The 19,141-nt window shown below is 41.1% G+C and overlaps 2 protein-coding genes across 2 annotated transcripts; one reads left to right on the plus strand and one right to left on the minus strand.

Annotated features, from left to right (window-relative positions):
- Window positions 1-5,036: 5,036 nt before the first annotated feature.
- On the minus strand, window positions 5,037-11,456 carry ACOT13 (acyl-CoA thioesterase 13). The gene is made up of 3 exons (XM_074576501.1): window positions 11,361-11,456; window positions 8,023-8,207; window positions 5,037-5,779 (listed from the first exon to the last, which is right to left on the minus strand). The coding sequence occupies exons 1-3, from the start codon at window positions 11,439-11,441 to the stop codon at window positions 5,623-5,625; spliced, it is 423 nt and encodes a 140-aa protein (XP_074432602.1). The 5' UTR covers window positions 11,442-11,456; the 3' UTR covers window positions 5,037-5,622.
- On the plus strand, window positions 11,444-18,862 carry TDP2 (tyrosyl-DNA phosphodiesterase 2). Its single transcript, XM_074576499.1, has 7 exons — window positions 11,444-11,761; window positions 11,841-11,938; window positions 14,566-14,733; window positions 16,060-16,151; window positions 16,607-16,725; window positions 17,105-17,275; window positions 18,085-18,862. The coding sequence occupies exons 1-7, from the start codon at window positions 11,552-11,554 to the stop codon at window positions 18,364-18,366; spliced, it is 1,140 nt and encodes a 379-aa protein (XP_074432600.1). The 5' UTR covers window positions 11,444-11,551; the 3' UTR covers window positions 18,367-18,862.
- The last annotated feature ends 279 nt before the right edge of the window (window positions 18,863-19,141 follow it).

Consider the following 19,141-nt stretch of genomic DNA (forward strand, 5'->3'; position numbering starts at 1 on the left):
AAAATAATGGTTACTGGCACTAACCTCTGAGCATTGAAAGCTTTAGATCAAGGTACTGATGTTTTGCTACAAGTTGATTTATTTATTTTTTTTTTTTTGCATAGCAAAATGTTGAGCCTATTAGAAACGAAGATGGTGGAAAGATGGTAATTTTGCCAGGTTCAATTGTCTGGACTTTTAAAGAAATCAAATCTCTGAAAGACCTAGTTGGCCTATATTTACAAAATACAAAACAAGCAGAAGATCAGTCTTCACTGCAGGTTCAAGGTTCTGGGCCTTGTGAATGACCACATCTGTTGACGCATTATGGCATACAGTATTAGTTTTAAAATTATTTTAAGACCTGATAAAAGTGTCATAAACTCCTACTCCTTGTACCTACTTCTAGCTGCTGAGCTCCGCAGGTGTCATTCCCTGCCCATTTCTGTTTTGCTGCCGGAAAAACACTGTATTTTCTTGTGCTTGTCATGTGCTGAGTCATTAGGTTACTTGCAATTAATGAATGCCATCTCGTGGTAAATCTGGATCTCGGGGGGGCTGAACAGGGAGAATGGTCACTTAGGGGTTTTTTGCTCCTTAAGTGTGAGATGATTCTAATGGACTGTTACAGGCTTCATTTAAGATTACATTAAGGTTCCTGCCAATAGCATGACAGTTGTTAAAGTTGAGAATTACTAGACTACATTTACATCCACTAAGCAGATAGACACAGGGCGTGAGTTTACTTAATTGCTATTTTCTTTTACTAGTCTAGAAAAGCTTCTCCCATTTTGAGTTTTGCATTTATTGCAGCAGCAAATTCAGAAGCTGCGTAAGCTTAGAGATTCTGGAACAGCATTCTGGAATTAAGTAACGAGATAAAGGGCTTTAATAGTGTTTTACAAAAGAAAAACGTTTAGCTAGAACTGGAAGTTCCCTTAGCTCTTGCCCTGCCGTAGTGCACAGGGGCTGGGTGCTTTGTGTTAGTTTGGGTGTTTAAATCTTCCTTCTCGTGGTGTTCTTGGAGTATGGATGAACTCTCTGCTGTCAGGAACGCTACGGAGGAAATAGCGTTCCATTTACAGTAGTGGGTGCTGCTTTCCGATTTGTGCACCGCAGCTGGGAGTTCCTGGGGCTGATGCTGCGGAGGGGTGCATCAGCTCTACAGGTTAACTGAAGCAAGCGAAGCGATAAGCAAACCTAATTCCTCTTCTGCACGGCTGACTGAAATGCTTTTTAGGGCTGAAGATATCTATGACCTAGTTCTGCTTGGAAAGGATTTACATATGGAAAGGTCTCTTAATTTGAGCACAATTACTGTATGCTAGAGCACCCACTCTACAAGCTGCTTTTTTTTGGACTCTTGAGATCTATTCAAGCAGCTACTGCTTTTAAGCAAAATAAATGAAAGATCCAGAATCCTGCTACAGTGGTACAGCCCCAGGTACTGTTTTGGTGAACAAAAGTAGGCTTAGTGGGTTATTTTTTTCTGGAGGATAGCCAATGTGTCTTTTTTGATTAGAGCTTGCCGGTAATTTGCTCTGGTGTAGGCGAGAACTGTATATTCTGCAGTGTCCCACAACCATGGCAGCTTGGGACCAGGGGATCTGCTAACAGCAGTCATTCAGGGGGGTGTGTTACAGAATCACAAAGGTAACAACTGTCATCGTGTTGTCCCTGACCTCCTAAGTAGCAAAATAGGAATCAAAGTGCTTTTTTCTTCATTCCCATGGACAGTGAGGTAAGGGATGGGTTTGGGAGTTTCTACTGACTAAACGGTTTCTGCAGATAGAGAATTCTAAAACGGTTAGTGATAAAATGCAGTTGGAAATTCTTCCATATGCCCTGGCAGTGGCTCGGAGCCAGTCACTGAAGCTGAACAGAACTGAACTGCTGTTCAGAACAGTTACTTAACAGCCTAATTCTCCCTGTCGTCATCCCCGCCCCCCACACACACTTTAGGTGGAAACACTTGCCAATTCGAGAATTGGAAACCAACTGGCTCGTAATTAAATTGGCAGAGTAACCTAGGTGAAGCGGCTCAGCCATGAGACCCCTGTGACAGGTGGCTCAACCTGAAAGACTAACAGGGAGTCCTGATAGCGTAACGCTTGTTTCAGCAGTGATGTCCTTCCTTACCCTCTCCTCTCCCCAGTTTATCACTGGCAAGTTGCGTCTTCCCGAGAGCTGGAATCCTGAATGACTAAATCCCTCCTCATGGCACCTTAATCTGCAACTGGTATGTGCCCTGATTAGCATCTGGACTCTTGGTTTTAAACTCCGATGGGATTCTGTTCCAATTCCTCATTTTCCCAAGGGACCTGTAACGCACGGTCCCACCATGCTGCGAATACCCGGCTGTCAGCCGGAACACGTTCGTACGACAGTAGTGATGTCAAACCAGCGTGAAACGCTTCCGTGACCAATATACTGCACGTGGAAGCTGTGCTTACTTTCACTGATCGCGACATACTGTTCCACAATGTGTCACAGATGTGAAAAGTGTTGCCCTTCATAGGGGCAGACATCTGTCCATCAAGGAGTAGGGTGTAGGTGTTTGCTGTGTTCAAAAAAAAATTAAAAAAAAAACCCAACCCAGCATAATATGGGACAGTCTCATTTGCAGCTGTAGGACATGGAGCTTACAGGCGTCTGTCAGCCATTGGGTATGTAACCTGGTACACTAATAAGACTCAAAGGTGATCTCACCAAGTCACTGATTTGCTTGCTTGTAAGGGAATTGTGCCGAAACCTGCCGTGATGGAACCAGGTCAGCCCCCCAGGAGATCTGTTTGTTCTGGTGCCAGGTGGAACCATGTGCCATTTGTCCTTATTACAGTGATTGTTTTCTGTTACTTCCTTTCAGACTCAGCTAAGGTAAGATACAGATTTTTCTACGTGTAGGTTAGGGTGAAATCAGTAAAGAACGCTTCCAAGTATTAAGTCTGATGTCGGTTCACTCCCAAAGCTAAGCAAGCTCAACGGTGACAATTCCGTCTAAGATCATCTCCAAGCCTGAGCTGTGAAATAAATTACAAGGTCAGCGTGCTGCTGCTGCTGGAGGGATAACAGACAAGGTTGTCTTAAATAATCAGTTTAATGAGCCACTTCTAAAATAGGTGGCCTGCATATTAATGATGTTCCTCTTTCTTATTAATTAGGTGGCACTAAAATACTGTGTTGAATAGTCTGTTACAAAGGGAGAAGAGAATTCACTTGTTACTTCAGGAAGGATTTTTCTTTTTTTGTTTCCCTCTCAGCCTGCAAGAGTCCTTGCCAGGCTGGAATGGGAACAGGAGGATACGGTTATTTCCATGTTGAGGTTTGCCACTCTTAATTTGCCTGGGCACTTTTCAGTTGTAATTATGGAGATATGACGAATGCTAAGTGATAGAATGAGATCGCTTAACTATGGCAGGTTCCCGAGGCAGCTGGCTTTGATGAGGGAAGCCACATTACGTCGCAGTGGGACAGTTACACAAGGACAGAGGTGTCCCAGCACACAGAGCTGAGAACATTCGGAATCCTTTGGCGTGTGTTGAATTCGAGACCTCCTTCACTGTCGTCCCCTGGCTTTTACTTCAGATAACAGTCAAAGTCACCCTTGTGTTCCAGTGAGGGGGGTGGGTTTATAGTAGTTGGGGGAGCAGTTTTAATCCTCACTTCTATTTCCTTCACCTCTTGCACTCTACTACATGGGTACCATATGGAAGAAAACCGGTAAACTTAAGAATGAGAAAAAAACATGACTGGTGATGCCAGAACACGTTAATAAGATGACCAGAACAGCAACTGCTAAACCCACTAGGTGTGTCCGCATGTTATGATGGATCCTCTCTGTCTACTCATCCTAGTAATTCTAGAGGAGCTGGAGATGCTTAAGACTCATAATTGATCTCCAGGCAGAGGAAGCTGTACAGAGAGAAACCATTTAATACAGTGAAGCATACAGGTCTGCTGAACAAGGATTTAAAACAACGTTTAAAAAAGGTTGCTCCTGTAATAAGTATCTTCACAGAACTGCTTTAGCAAAGCACTGTGTTTCTAAAAACGTGATTTGGGGATGATTCTGAGCACGAGTGTAAGTAAAAATCATTACGAATGTACTGCTGAAGAGGATGCTACTATTAAAAATTGGAAGTAGCCACAGGCATATAAGCCATGTACTTCTGAGACAGCAGGAGAGAAAAAGCTTTTGTTGAGAGTTTATATACCACAAACAACTGCTCTAAACTTGCAGAACAAATACATGCTGATAGCATGAGCCCACCGTAGGTACTTTTTTTTTAGAGAACTTCCATTGAAGAGTAAGTTATCATCAGCTATATTTGGAAGTCATTTTGGAAAGATTTCTGATATATTAGAACCTTGTTCATATTGAAAATCAGTCTGCATGAACAGGTCACTTAACTCATGGGAAATTATTCCTTTAGGTTTAGGAATGCACAAAAAACACCCTACCTGCACATTTAATCACAAAATTCACATCACTAAAGACGAGTCAACTTCCATGACAAAAAGAATTATGCGTGCCCTTTGCTAGCGTAGATTAACTTTTTCAAATCTCCCACTAGAGAAGAAAAACTAAGATCATGGTTTATGTAAACTTGCGCTGCGTATGTAGCATCGCTGTTTTTATTACGGTGTGACAGCCTTGCCAAGGGTCGTTTGTCACCAGTTGGAAGAAAGCAGTTAAACCTCTCCACAGCAGTGTGTGAGGAGGCAAGTCTTCAGCTGATGAACAGCAGCTTAATTCTACCATGTTCATACCCAAGTCGGATAATTGACAGCCTTCACCTGATGGAAGGCTCACCAAACTTCTTTCGATACATCTCTCACTCTCAGCTGATGGTTTTTAAACAAACATAGCCAGAGCTTCGGGTAGGTAGAGGTGAAAAGCCCTGATGATGTAACTGCATTTTCACATTCAGGAATCACAGGGAGATGATGACGAAATCTCCAGTGAATTTGTGTACAAGGGTTCCACCGCAGCCTCTCTCAACCACTTCATGCTGGCGAGCTTTTACTCAGTGCAGAGAGATTACAAAACTATTAAGTAATCTTTAAAAAGGTAGTTTCAGAAAGCTTTATTGAATACTTTTGAATTTGTTACAGCATCAGTAAATTACACTCTGTATTAGCCTGCTTTACACTCTCAAACCAGTTTCACACTATGTTACATGAACTCTGTACTACCATCTTACAGAAACAAGTGGTTTAGTTTGTAAGCATATATAGTGTTTTTTGATTGTGATGGTGATGGGCCTGAAGACAGGGTTGCTTTGTCACACGGCGACACCACAGGCAAAGAAAACAGAGATCTTTTAAAACACTGTCATGCTGGTAAACCATATGGCTGTTCCAAAGGCTCTTTCCTTCTGCTGTCTTGACCAAAACAACAAAAAAAAGATGCATCCCCGTGCTGTCACGCTCTGTTGTTCATCCCAAAATAGGCACGAATTTCAGGCTTGCAGCAATTTTGACGGTAATCATGAAATTTGTTTATTATGGGAGTGAGACTACTTCACTTTATACAGACTATCATAACTTTGTGCAGATGATGTCTTACTGCGTAAGTGAGAAAATCACTCTATATGGGATTCATAAGTTCAACATTATAATTTTTAAAATTACTTTCTTATATTAATTTCCTAGATACTTTGTATGTCTACCTTGTGCAATTAACTTCCCTGTCGCCTTATTTGTTAAATCCACGGTGGCAAATGCAATATTTCTTCCTTGCTTCAAAATCTGAGCTGTAATCAGTATCTCTTCTCCAATCTTAGCAGCAGAAGTGTATCTTCAATGAAGAACAAAATGAACAGGGTAAGAGGCTGTACAGAGCACAAATCCAATATTCCTGCATTTTAGATTATCATGAAGGGAATTGGCAAAAAAAAAAAAAAAAAAAATCGTGCAAATCCCCACTTCTAAGAAGTCCTTGAGTTCCTCTGTACTGCAGTGGTAATTCAATATAAGAGAAAATGGAGGACAGAAAGACACCCATTGGCTTGGTTATGAGGAACCAAATTCTGTTCCATTTTGGAACAAAACCAACTGGGTATCAATGATCTCAGTTAAAAGTTCAGCTCCAAATCCTATTCCAGCTACTGCTGGCTCCCTACAGCCTTTTTAAACCAGTCTGGCTGGTTCAGCTGCAAAATGCCTCTGTTACAAAGGCTGTGGAAGGTCATTTCTGTATGGAACCTAAGCATAGGTTAGCCGCTTCCCATACCCTGGTCAGAGAAAAGTCATGGAAATCTGGGAGGCCTTCAAACTTCCCAGGTTTAATGCTGTTTCCATTCATTAGATAACTCTTTGTTTTTATTTACATGAGTAGGAGGTTGTGCTTTTAAAACACACTCTCCAGGGAACAGGAAGAAATTCCCCCACAAAACGCCTGGAAAGAATCAGGAGGAACATGATCCAACCATGAGCTGAGGTAAGGGAACAATACTCAAATGTGGGAACTGCAGAGGAGAATGTATAATTGCTGGATATAAATCTTCTTGAGATACATTTCATCAACCGGTCCATTTTTATACATGACACCATGTCAAAAGTATGTCAGTCACGCCTAACGCTGATGTAGCACAAACCCCATCAGTTGACAGGGGGCAGGGTTTCAATCTTGGTTCATTCTCAGAGGCTGATGCTGATCCTCTTGTGATTTAAAAAAAAAAAAAAAAGTTTCTCTGTTTCTCTCTGTTCTTTCCATTACTGAAATAGCTTCCTCGTGACAACTTTTTAAAAAGCTCCTTCCCAAAAAGGAAGAAGTTGTATTATAGCAATATTCGACATCCAATATCACTTGTTGAATGAAAGCAGTAGTCTGGCTTAAACACAGCTATTAATGTTGTTTCAGATAACAATTCCTAAAGGTTATGCTACTCAATCATTTTGGATCACCTCCAGAGACAGCACTTTCTTAAGATTTTAGCCCTTATGTAATTGGGTAGGTATATTTGATAGCGTAAATAATTCATATCTCAGCCTCTTGTTATACTACTGTAGGGAAAAAACCCATAATCATAGGAGAATCTCCCATTTTCATTTCCAGTAATTTCCTGGTCATCACAGTGGTCGTATAAAGCTTAAATAGATCCTCCAGTCCTACCTGCCTGGTGGAGAAATCAGAAGGTGCTGGGGGGTAAAGAAGGGAACCTAGTAAAGATACAGATCACTCCCCACACACTTTTAAAGCTTGTTGGGTTTTTGTTTGTTTGTTTTTGTGTTTTTTTTTTTTTTAAACAGTTTTGATGAGGAGTTACTTTTCCAACATTTTTAATGCTCTGTGTTAGTTATTCCAAGTAGGATTACTTTAGTTCCAACCAGTCATAATCTCTTCATTAAAAGTAATGAAGCAAAGCTGACAAGCTGTAATAGCATGATAAAAGAAGGTCTCAGAACAACTGTTTTGTTTTGTTTTTTTTTTTTTAATAGACACTGTGCTTTAAATTTGCATTACAGGAAGAACTATTTTCAGTATAAAACTACCTTTAAATGACCTGGAGCAAAGGAATCTCCCTCCAGTAAGAAATTCTGATTGAATCTGTAATTCACGCTCTATGTGAGCATACAATAGAGCTAAACAGTTTCCTGTTTTAATATTTTTCCTGTTTTAACATTTTATGGACTAATACTAAAAAAGGGTTTACAGAAAGCTGCTTACCCTAGATTTTGGTGTTTGAGGACACACTCTAACGTATCTTCACAAGCAAAGACAGAAGTTGAGACAGTATATCATAGGACTAAAATTTACCACATCATCAATATCCCTTTACGTTCTCTGAATGAATGGGTACCATCTCTTAAATGCATATAACAAATTAAACCTCAACAAAGTCCAACTCGAATTTTGCAACCTAATGGCAATATCCTCAAATGCAGTCCCCTCTTAATTTATATAAACAAGACTTCTGAAAAAAGAAAACACCTATTTTAAGTGAGTACTACAGCACAGAAATGAAGTACAATGGAGTCAATACCGTGTTAGGGAAGAAAAGTTAGTATGTTCTGGTAAACATGGTGGATGATACCTACGTGATGTTCATGTCCACACTGACCCCAGGCATTGCTCTTTCTGTGTACAGCAACGCTGCTGTTGACACCACATCCACAAGTGTGGCTGTCAAGCCTCCATGTAATGTGCCACCTCTGTTTGTATGCTCCTCCTCTACTTTCATTTCACAAACAATTTTTCCAGGAGTTGCAGAAAGAAGCTTCATCTGTACAACCAAAAAAGGAATAAAAAGCTTAATGACAACAGTAGCAACACCCGATACTGCCCTGAATCAAACTGAAAGTAAATCTTGTTTAATTCTGGACTCATAAGACAAATTAGAAGATGGAAAATACAGTAATTCAACTGTCACACTAGTATTTCCATAAATTTTGAGCAGAAGATTGTTGCCTTAGAAAAATTTGTATTTCTAGTGTAGATAAATATTTAAACCAACAGTTTAACAAAACTTCAATACTTGCTATGCTCTCAGGAATTGCTTAGGAGACAACATTATTCTTCAGTTTTCTTTTTGCTTTAACCTGTGACTGAAAAGCCAGATTAGAAGGAACACAAAACTAGACTATGTCTGTGTACTGTAGTTGCAAGGGCGTACTTGTTAGCTCACAAAATGGAAATGTGACCGCCAGTAATTCATTAATCACTATACTACAGCAACCTCAGTAAAAATCAGTCATTTTAAACGAGCACTACAAATGCTAATCAGATTGGCCTTCCTGCACTGAAATTCATATTCCTGGGTAGAAGTACCTAAGGCTGTACCACACTGTATTACGGCATCATGACTTGCGTATACGCTTTTATTCCAGCCCATAGGTGTTAAATAGAAAATTAAAGTATACATCTATGGTACCATGCTTACGCCTGTGACCAACACAGGAAGATGAATTTTTGAGACCAAGAAGTTACTGTATTTCAGTATTTTAAAATATTTTTTTCAAGTTTCTTCAGTTAGTACTACTATATTCAAAATCTGAAAGCAGCTGCATAACTAGGATAAGTTCAGCATATGTATTTACACCTACAACTAATACTTTGAAGTACCTTTAGACTGTCACAAGTGAAATGTGGGCATAATATTTATTATAATTCCTACTAATTTTCTGATGTTTTTACAAAGGTGTTTTTTTTAACTTAAATGTTTCCATATCACATCAGCTGAGCTAATTTACATCTTTTAATCTTAAAAGAAATTAAGATTGAAATGTCTCCAGTTTCACTATTGCTTATTTATAATGCAGTGTAAAAGCTCAGTTTCAGCTAATATCCCTTTCTGATAGGCTAAAGTTTACCCAAATTTTGCAGAGAAATGATACTAAGATAAACAGTGATGTAGTACACAGTTCATCTACGAATGGAAAAAACTGGAATTAAGCAGAGGGGAAATCACCCAGGCAGTGTCCTAATACAGAAATAGCACTTTGATCAATGAAAATCCCAAGTCCTAAACCAGGCATGCTGTGCTGCACTGACTGGAGGTTTAAGTTTCTGACGGAATTTCTAATGAGGACTTTACACTGAGAGCAGATGGCTTCCAGTACTGTCAGGGAGGGCTCCAATCCATCAGCAAGGCAAGGAAAGCATCTGGTTTCACTTGTCATTGCTCTGATCTGGCACTAGCTGCCTGCTCTCCTTGACAAAAATAGTTCAGTATTTGAACACTTCCAGGACTTGCACAGCCAGAGCTGCTGGTTTGTATTTCTTTTCTCATGGCCCTTCTGTTCTTGTCCTCCCATGCGTCTGTCTCAGTGAACATCATGCTGATTGGGCTTCCAGCCACTACCGCAATGCACTACTTCTTTGGAGAAAGGGCTTTAAAACCCACAGTCGTTAAGCCCTATGTAGATACCACATTGGAATTAAAGCAGAAACTAAGTCTGCTGCTGGAGATGAAAAGTTTCAGACTAAAATCTGTCTCCTCCAGAACAGGAAAAGTCTTGAGTCATATTTAGTTAAGGGAAGAAAGGCTTTTGCTGACTCTCAGAAAAACAGCAGATACTTTAAATGCAAACAAAACGGTGCTTTTATTGTTATTATGATTGTGTTCATAGCATCATACTTCTAGAAGGAGATTGCAGAAAAAGTCAAAAAGTATTCCAGAGCAGGGTAGGAAGCCTAAGGCTCACTTCCAGCCTGTTACCTTTATGAGATTAAATTCTGCATATGTTCTCCGCTTTGTAGGATTTTAAGGTAAAGGAGAGTAAAGCTATCCCAGTGAAGAGGTGACTAAGAACTAATTGGACTCTTTATAAATAAATGAATGTAATAAACTTAAAGCTTTATATTTTTCATATATGAGACCAAAATGCCTTGGGGAAACAAAATAATATGAGTGGTTTTGCAAACAGTTACTTTCTATTAAACGTATCGTATCGTGGAGCTGTCAATGAAAGCACCACTTGCTCCTCTACAATGCAAACCCCATAAATTTTAAAATGGTTGGTTTTCTTAGATATATTTACCGCTTCTCTCCGCATCACGGTTACACAAATAAATAGAAATCAAATGCAGAATTCTAGCATTACAAAACTTAATGAGAACACTGAAACTGCTTCACAGGACCACCCTATGCAGGAGCTCAAGAACACATCAGCTACTCTACTGCACATTGCAAAATTTAAGACGACATCGTAACATCATTTCAACTTTTTTTGATCACCATGTAGCATTACATTAGAGCTGTACCAGTCAAACACATTTCTTTATACTGAGCCTTGCTGGAAGCTCACAGACCATCTAAATGCTCCTGTTTTCCACCTGACTTCAAGGTGAAATGTCAGGTGTTATAATGAGCTACTTTTTAAATTTTGAAACAGAGAAGAGTAATAGTTTTTTCACAATTTCACAGTCCTGAAAGTTAGCTTGGCCACAGGAACTAAGAAGGGATGAATATTAGTTACTAAATAACTCATGGAAAGCTACTCAACACAATCCTTGTCTTCAGAGAGATACTGTAAGGCAGCTTTAGCGTTTAAAAACAAAGAGTTATTGAATAATAACTGTGCTTTTTACGTGTGTTACCCTCACGGCCCCACACCCCTGTTGGGAAATCCTGAACCCAGGGAAAACGCGGGCAGGGGCAGGGCTGCACCGCCGGGCTCCTGAGGCGCCCGCAGCCGGGCCACCGCGGCTCGGCCTGCAGCCAACCCCCCGCAGGCCTCGGCCTCCCCCGGCTCCGGCGGCCCGGCCCGCTGAGGGAACACACCTCGGAGCTCGGTTCAGCCTTTTATTCTGGGAGGGCGGTGGGGAGGGGAAAATGGCTTTTAAACGATCAGCCCCGCCTCGAGCGGCCCGCCGCCGCTCCGGTCAGAGCCAGTCGCCGCCGTTAACGGCCGCCCGCGCCCCGCCCCGCCCGTACCTTGCGGAGCACCCGGTCGAAGCCCTGCGACTCCACCATGTACTTCATGGCCTCCCTCAGGCTCTCCACCGTGAACCCCATGCTGCCTGTCCGACCGACGACCACCCGCCTACCCACAGCCAGACAGCCCGCCCGCGCCCCGGAACGCCAACCCCGCCGGGCGGGGCTTCCCCCCGGCTTCCGGGGAAGCCATGGAGGCGGAGGTGAGGCGGCGGGAGGAGGAGGACGATGATGACAACAACGAAGACGACCGATGCCCTCAGGCGGGGCAGGAGGCGGAGGAGGAAGCGTTGCACCTCGCCAAGCGGAGGAAGGTGCTGTGCTCCGAGTTCGCCGCCATCACCAGCAGCGACTCGGCGATAGCGCGACGCTTCTTGGCGGGCAACGACTGGCATATGGAGGTAGGCCCGGGGGTTGCCTCGGCGGCGGGGGGCTGCCCCGGCGGCGGCCTCTTCCCTGCTATCTGCCTCTGTGTTTCAGAGGGCGCTGAACGCCTATTTCGAGCCGCCGCAGGAGAAGGAGGAGGAGGAGGCGGCGGCAGGCGAGGTGCAGCCGGCCGGCGCGGGGCCCGGCAGCTGGTAGGTGACCCCCGGGGCTGGGAGGGAGGGGGGTGACAGGATCCCCGGTTGTGGCGTCCCCCTCCTGGGAAGCAGTACTTCTCTCTCCGCCTGGCTTCGCACCTCTGCTGGCATGTAGTGAGGCAGGTAGTTCCTCTTCCTCACGTTTATGCTTCCACACCATTTCGAACACACTAGTTTCCCCATGGCTACCCCCTTCGAGGGGGATGGCTGTCTCCCCTTGAGGCTGTCAGACTTGTGGGCCACACTTCCCATCGCTGGGTGCTTCAGCCGCCTTACTCTGGGCTAGTAAATCATGAGCCTTTCACACAAGGGCCAAGGTCATTTTTTCTCTTCATGGTCTTGTCTTGTGCAGTAATACATATGCAGATTTTGCTGTATACACACACATTTGTATAGGTATAAACTGTGTACATATATCATCTACTAGGTGTATACATATTTATATTTCTATAAATAAAATTGACACGTACATGCCCACCTTGCTAAATGTACCTGTGGAAGACAGGATTTGTGTCTTACACACATTGATGATCTCAGAGCATACCTGTCAGGCATTGAACTGCACGTGGAATTGAACTTGTACAGATCCCTGCCATCCACAGTCCCAAGGGAAGCTTTTTTCCTATAGATTTATTTATCACAGACTTGCGTGTTACATAGAAGAGCCCTGATGATCTTCATAGTTATAAATAAGCTGTATTTGATAACAGCATACCTGATTTTGCTTGATATGCGTGTATGAAAAAATGCAAACCTACTGAACATTAGTGTTGGTCTGTAGATAGTCCATGATGAGTCAGAATATATCTGCATCAAATTGGCAGCACCTTTTTCTTTTCCAGCCTTTGTGTGTCTTTGCACTGTGGGTTCTGTGTTGAGCTGTTGTATGCGGGTTGTGTTGGGAGGGCTATTTGGAGACCTCCCAGTCAGGGGAAGATCACTGCAGACCACACAGGCTTTCATGTTTCATCTCATAGTCCTTCAGGTTACAGAATAAATATAAAAAGTCATCATGGAAATATTGGAGGCATATACCACCTTACTTACCTACTTAAATATCCCTTAGCTGCTTCTCCTTTGCTTTTCTTTCTCTGTTCAGTTTACATTATGTGTGCATGGTAGTGGGATCTTACATTGTTTGTACAACACCAAGTACAAAACCAGTACTAGGTTTTAAGGAATAGATTCTTTTTTGGTTCCAGGCCTTATTTTCATGTGTGCATAGAAATTCTGTGGTTAAAAACAAAACCTAGTACCCCAACTTTCCCAAAATACAGTTTGTCTCGTCTTAGCTATAATATTTAATGCATTTTTTACAGACTTTCCCTTTGCTCAATAAATTTATGCTGGATCGCTGTTGTGGTTTAACCCTGATTGGCAGCTCAGCCCCACACAGCCGCTTACTCGCTTCTCCCCAGTGAGATGGGGGAGAGAATTGGAAGGGTAAAAGTGTGAAAACTTGTGGGTTGAGATAAAGACAGTTTAATAGGTAAAGCAAAAGCTGCGCACACAAGCAAAGCGAAACAAGGAATTCATTCACTGCTTCCCATCAGCAGGCAGGTGTTCAGCCATCTCCAGGAGAGCAGGGTTCCATCATGCATAACAATTACTAAGGTTACAACTGTAACCCTGAATGTTCCCCCTTCCTCTTCCTTTCCCCCAGCTTTTATTGCTGAGCACAACGATGTATGGGATGTCCCTTTGGTCAGCTGGTGTCAGCTGTCCCGGCTGTGTCCCCTCCCAACCTCTTGCCCACCGCAACCCACTCACTGGTGGGGCAGGTGGAGAAGCAGAGAACGTCTTGACGCTGTGTAAGCACTGCTCACAACAGCTAATGCATCCCTTTGTCATCAACACTGTTCTGGTCACAAGTCCAAAACGCAGCACCATATGAGCTGCTATGAAGTAAATTAACTCTGTCCCAGCCAAAACCAGTACAACCATGTGTTAGCAGGTAGAGTCTGGTTGTCGAGCAGCACACTCTGCAAACAGTTACTAGACTGGGCACTCAGACTTTGGCAGTGTTGTTTAGCCTTTATCGAATCAATAGGGTAGGCAGGGCCTGTGTTTTTGAGGTGGGATTTGGGGGGAATATTTCCAAAGAAAAGGACTATCAGTTAGTCACAGAGTGATCTTGTACATGTACCTCCCCAGGGAGGTCAGCAATTGGAAGAATCACGACTGTACTATAAAGATGGGCACATAAAAGCAAGTGCTGGCTGTAGTTCTTTATTCTAATGTGCTGGAAAGTGTTTGAAAAGCTAATACACACAGCCGGCTGCTAGCATGGGCTGTATTACAAGAGTTGAATTACTTAAATGCTTTGGATTAGATTGGTTGCTATCTGATTAACTTAAATCAGAATGGTAAATGTTATCTTGTGTCTGTAAGGACACTCTGTACTGAGGCTCTATATGACTGTATGTTTTAGTTACTGTGTTTTTAAATTATGTTGAGATCAATACATGTGAACTTATTTGTTGGGAATGTTTTAGATGACCACGTGTTAAGTCGTGATGGGTGTAAAACATTTTTCTTTAGATGATAAGGGTCAATAAGGTATCATCTTGTTGTAGGAAGAATAGTATTATGCATGTTGACAAACAAGTAAACTCTGTCTTTAGTATTGACCTCACAGCAGATGCAACTACTAGTGATGCCAGTGGCAATAGTGCAGACTCGAGGCAACAGGAAGATGACAGCAGCTTCTCGCTGATAACCTGGAACATTGATGGGCTAGATCTAGGAAATCTAAAAGAACGAGCTAGAGGAATCTGTTCTTACCTGGCATTGTAAGTATAGCTTCATCTTTGTACTGTTATGTACCTTGCTTTAAAGGACTAAGCAAGCTTCTTGTTTTAGATGTGTACAAAATCTTCATGCCTGAATTTTCTCAACATTAGATGCAACAATACAATCACTTTACAAATCCTAAATAACTGATATACTGGTTGGAAGAGGTGTGAACCTATGCAGCATCCCAAAGGTTAAATATTTTGCGATGGCTGCTTTAAAAAGCTTTTTTATAATGAACAATATTGTTCAAGTTGCAGTCGTACATCAAGAGCATGCTTCATACTTCCATCCTGTACATGAGCGAAGGGTAAAACTGCAAGGCACTTGTTTGTCTCATTCTGGTAGTATGAATAACTTCATGCTAGAGCAGACTTTTTGAAATTTCACTAAAAAATCTTTTTTGCAATGTGAAAGGTTGCTCTCTTGCCATTTCTGTTACTTGTCTGTCAAAAAAGAAAATGTGCAAGGTAAGATAAAAGCAATAGATTCTGTGATTACCTTCTATAGTTCCACTAGTGGAAGCCTCCCATGAATATGTTTATGAACAATTTAGCAATTACATAAATTGATTTATCTTAATACAGTAACTTAGCAGTGTAAATTAAATTATTATTTAAGTTCCTCTTAAAACAGCAGAAACCCCTTAACTAAATCAATTTTCACTTGGTTTTATTAACCTTGGGTGACAATATTTTTCTTCTGTAAATGAGGCATGAGGTTTGTCCTTCAGCTGCTCAGAGTAGTGCTGTTCAGCAGTGTAGCAAAAATAGGGACAGCTGTAAAGTCATGTCTAAATCAGCATTTTCAGAACTGCTGTCCCACACAAACTGTTACTGATTGCACAGCTGTAAGAAACGAAAGAGCTTGGCATTGATGAGATAAAATGAATGGCAGGTTACCTGAGGGGATCTGTTGTAAGGGAATGAGGTGGCGGTTGGAATCTCTTGGAGCACTTAGACGTTCAGAACATGTTCCAAAGCTGCTTTGCAGCTGTTTAAGTTGAATTCCTCGTGTATGTAGTATATGAAACCCGTGCAAATATTTGCAAGATCAAGGTAAGGAAGTCATGCATTTTATTACCGTGTCAGTTCCATGTCCATAATAATAATTATTGTTTCTCCCTTTTAACAATGGTGTTGTGTCTACATACGACTAAATATGATGGAGAGAGTTTTTCTTTTTTTAAAAACCAGATTCTTACAATATCTGGGAAGACAAGGACAAGGTGCACCTGAAAACCCTGACCCTGTTCCGTTTGGCCTCAGAATGTAGTGGTACTACCTTTCAGGAGTTAATTTAAAATCTTGTCTTTCCTGTTTCAGATACAGTCCAGATGTTGTGTTTTTACAAGAGGTCATCCCGCCATATCTCTGTCTTCTACAGATGAGAGCAGGCAGTTACACTATTATTCCGGGTAAAAAATAACCCTAAATTTCTAAAGACAGAAACTGGAAAAAATAAGTTTGGTCTTATTCTGTTTGCCTTGCCAAAATCTCTGACCATTTGTAGGAATGAAAAGAGTAAAGTGAAGAAGGAAGCACTCTGTTTTTTGATATCAGGATATAGTTTGATGCAAACTATGGATGTGAAAACCTGTTGCCTGGTGTTTTCCTTTGTATTTTTTCTGCATTTTGAAGGACTGATAGCAGGGTAGCCAAAAAAGTGCCATAGATAAGTAATTTCTTAAATATTTGCATTTAAAAAATCTGAAAAATTCACATAAGTATTATGGAACTGTAACTAATGACTTTGTACGTCTTACAAATTTACATGATTCTCCCAGATCACGGTAAAAAGGTCTCTTTCAGAACCTTCTTTATGGCACAGCAGAAGATATCCTCAACCATTTCTTTCCCTGTTCCTCTTTAGGTAACGTAGATGGCTATTTCACTGTCATAATGTTGAAGAAATCAAGAGTGAAGCTACTGAAACACGAGATAATACCTTTTCCAACAACCTCCATGATGAGGAACCTTTTGGTTGTGCATGTGAGTGAGTCAGTATGTTGTAAACGGCTGTGTTTCTGGCTGCAAAACAAAAAATCTCAGGAAAGGCTGGACTAGCTTTACTCTATGATAGTCTCAAACAGCAGAAAAACTACTCCAAACGTACAAACCCAGTTGCATTTGATACTAAGAAACTTAGATCTTTTATGTAAGTTACCAGCCATACTTGGTTTTCAAGTCTCATGACTTCTGAAAACAAACCTAAAAGCCTGTTATCCTCCTGTAAGCCACTTTTATTCAATGTAAAACTGATATTAACCAGAGCTCAGTCATTCAGTAATTAACTTTGTGATTAGATTTTTGGTTTTGAACTTCTTATCATGGTGTGGATAGTAACATTGCCTCTTTGTTTCATGCACAGGTGAGCATATCTGGTAATGAACTTTGTCTTATGACCTCTCATCTGGAGAGCACTAAAAATCACTCTAAGGAGCGTGTGAAGCAACTGCAAATAGTGTTGAACAGAATGCAGGAGGAGTCAGAGTCCACCACTGTTATATTTGGAGGGGATACAAACCTCAGAGACAGTGAGGTAAATAGAAATAAGCAACCTTGTTATTTTGAGAAGGTATTCTGACAGAATCTTCTCAGGCTTTTCTGTTGTCTTTATGAGAAATGGCCTGCTGAGGCAGAACAGAGGTAGGCAACTTTTATTCTTAAAAAGTGGAAGCGTGACTAAGTAGAAGATATGGCATTGCTGTGCTGAGCCATTATGGCTGAGATGATGTATATGAAGAGCTTCTCCCACCCTCTCACCCCCAATAATAAAATGCTTTATTGGCAGTATTTATATCTGAGAAGATGCAGTTGTAGTTGATGAAGTTTTGACTTCAAAAGCATCTTCTCTTTTTGAGAACCTGATCTTTACTTGCTCAACTCTCAGATTCTGAGATTAGTGCTTGTAGAACCAAGGGTGCTCTGGAGTTTAAAGTTTAAAATTAATCCCCCGTCATCGAGACATTCAAAATTAGAAGTCACTTTTGGCTGCTGATAATAAAAGTGAAAATTTTTGTTATTACTAAAAGGTCAGTGTTTCATCTTTCCCTTTTGGGAAATTCCATTGCAGTGAGCTGGAATGATGCCGTTTCAAAGAACATGGTGTTGACCCCCATACCTGAAACTCAGAGCTGAATGTTTATTTTGTAACACATTTAGATATAGAAAGTACTACAGACTTAGTCATGCTTTAGAGTATCCTGAGAAATACCACAATTTAGAAATGTCTCCAACTCATGTTTTGCAGAAAAAAGTGATATTGTGACAACTCAGTTCTGTTTTTGAAGGTGAAGTTTGCAAATTCAGTATCTGGTAGATTTCCCCCCTCTCTGCTTCTACTTTCAGATAACTAAACTGGGTAACTTGCCTAACAACATTATGGATATCTGGGAGTTTTTGGGTAAACCTCAACACTGCCGCTATACTTGGGACACCCACTCCAATACCAACCTGGATGCAGCGTACAAGTGCAAGATGAGATTTGACCGCGTTTATTTTCGGCCTGCAGCCCAAGAGGGACATATTATTCCACGAAGTATGGACTTAATCGGATTGGAAAAACTAGACTGTGGCAGATTCGCTAGTGATCACTGGGGTCTTCTGTGTACCTTTGATGTAATACTATAAAAATGAAAAAAGGCTTGCATTGCTAGTCTTTAAGTGTTTTGTTCTTGTTCTTAGAAAACTTTAAATTTTCAGCCCTAACACGTTCTCCGCTCTTGACTTCTGCTGGAATGGCTTCACTTCAAGTCAGGGTTCCCTTTTCTGTTCTGTTTTGTTCTTGAATCATGTTTTTAGATTGTTGTTTTTAACAATGTACGCAAATACAAAATTAATTTCTACTTTTAAAATGGGAGGAAAAACCTGTAAATAAAATTAATAAACATAACATGGTGGTTTAAAAGACGCTCTTATTTTGGCATGTATTATAATCTTGTAATAAATGCTGCTTTATTTTAAGAATACTTTTATTATGCCTACTTTGTTTCTTTTGTAACTATTTCCATCATCCTTTACAACCCTGTGTTTTGTAGGGTGTTTTGTATTAGCTTTTGAAGCTTGTGTTGTATGTATGTATGCCTTGAGGCAAGACAATAAAGGAGTTGAGGAAAGAATGACTAGATTCTTACAGAATAAAAGTTTCTTAAGTAAGAATCAAACTAATATTGAGCAGATTTAAGAACAATATGTTTTCTATTGGATAAGAAAAGGATAGAGGCAGATGCATGGAAGTTGTTCGGTTGGGATGGTGTGTACCTTACTTTGTGTTTATTAACCTGGATATGAGTTGCGGATTAGTGTGTTATCTTTCCAGTGAGCTATCAGAAACAGTGCTCTTATAAACTGCTGTGCAACGCCTGAGCAGCTCAAGGTCTCACTGACCTTGCAAACCATCAAACAG

This window comes from Larus michahellis, chromosome 2, assembly GCF_964199755.1.
Source record: "Larus michahellis chromosome 2, bLarMic1.1, whole genome shotgun sequence".
Taxonomy (NCBI): Eukaryota; Metazoa; Chordata; class Aves; order Charadriiformes; family Laridae; genus Larus; species Larus michahellis.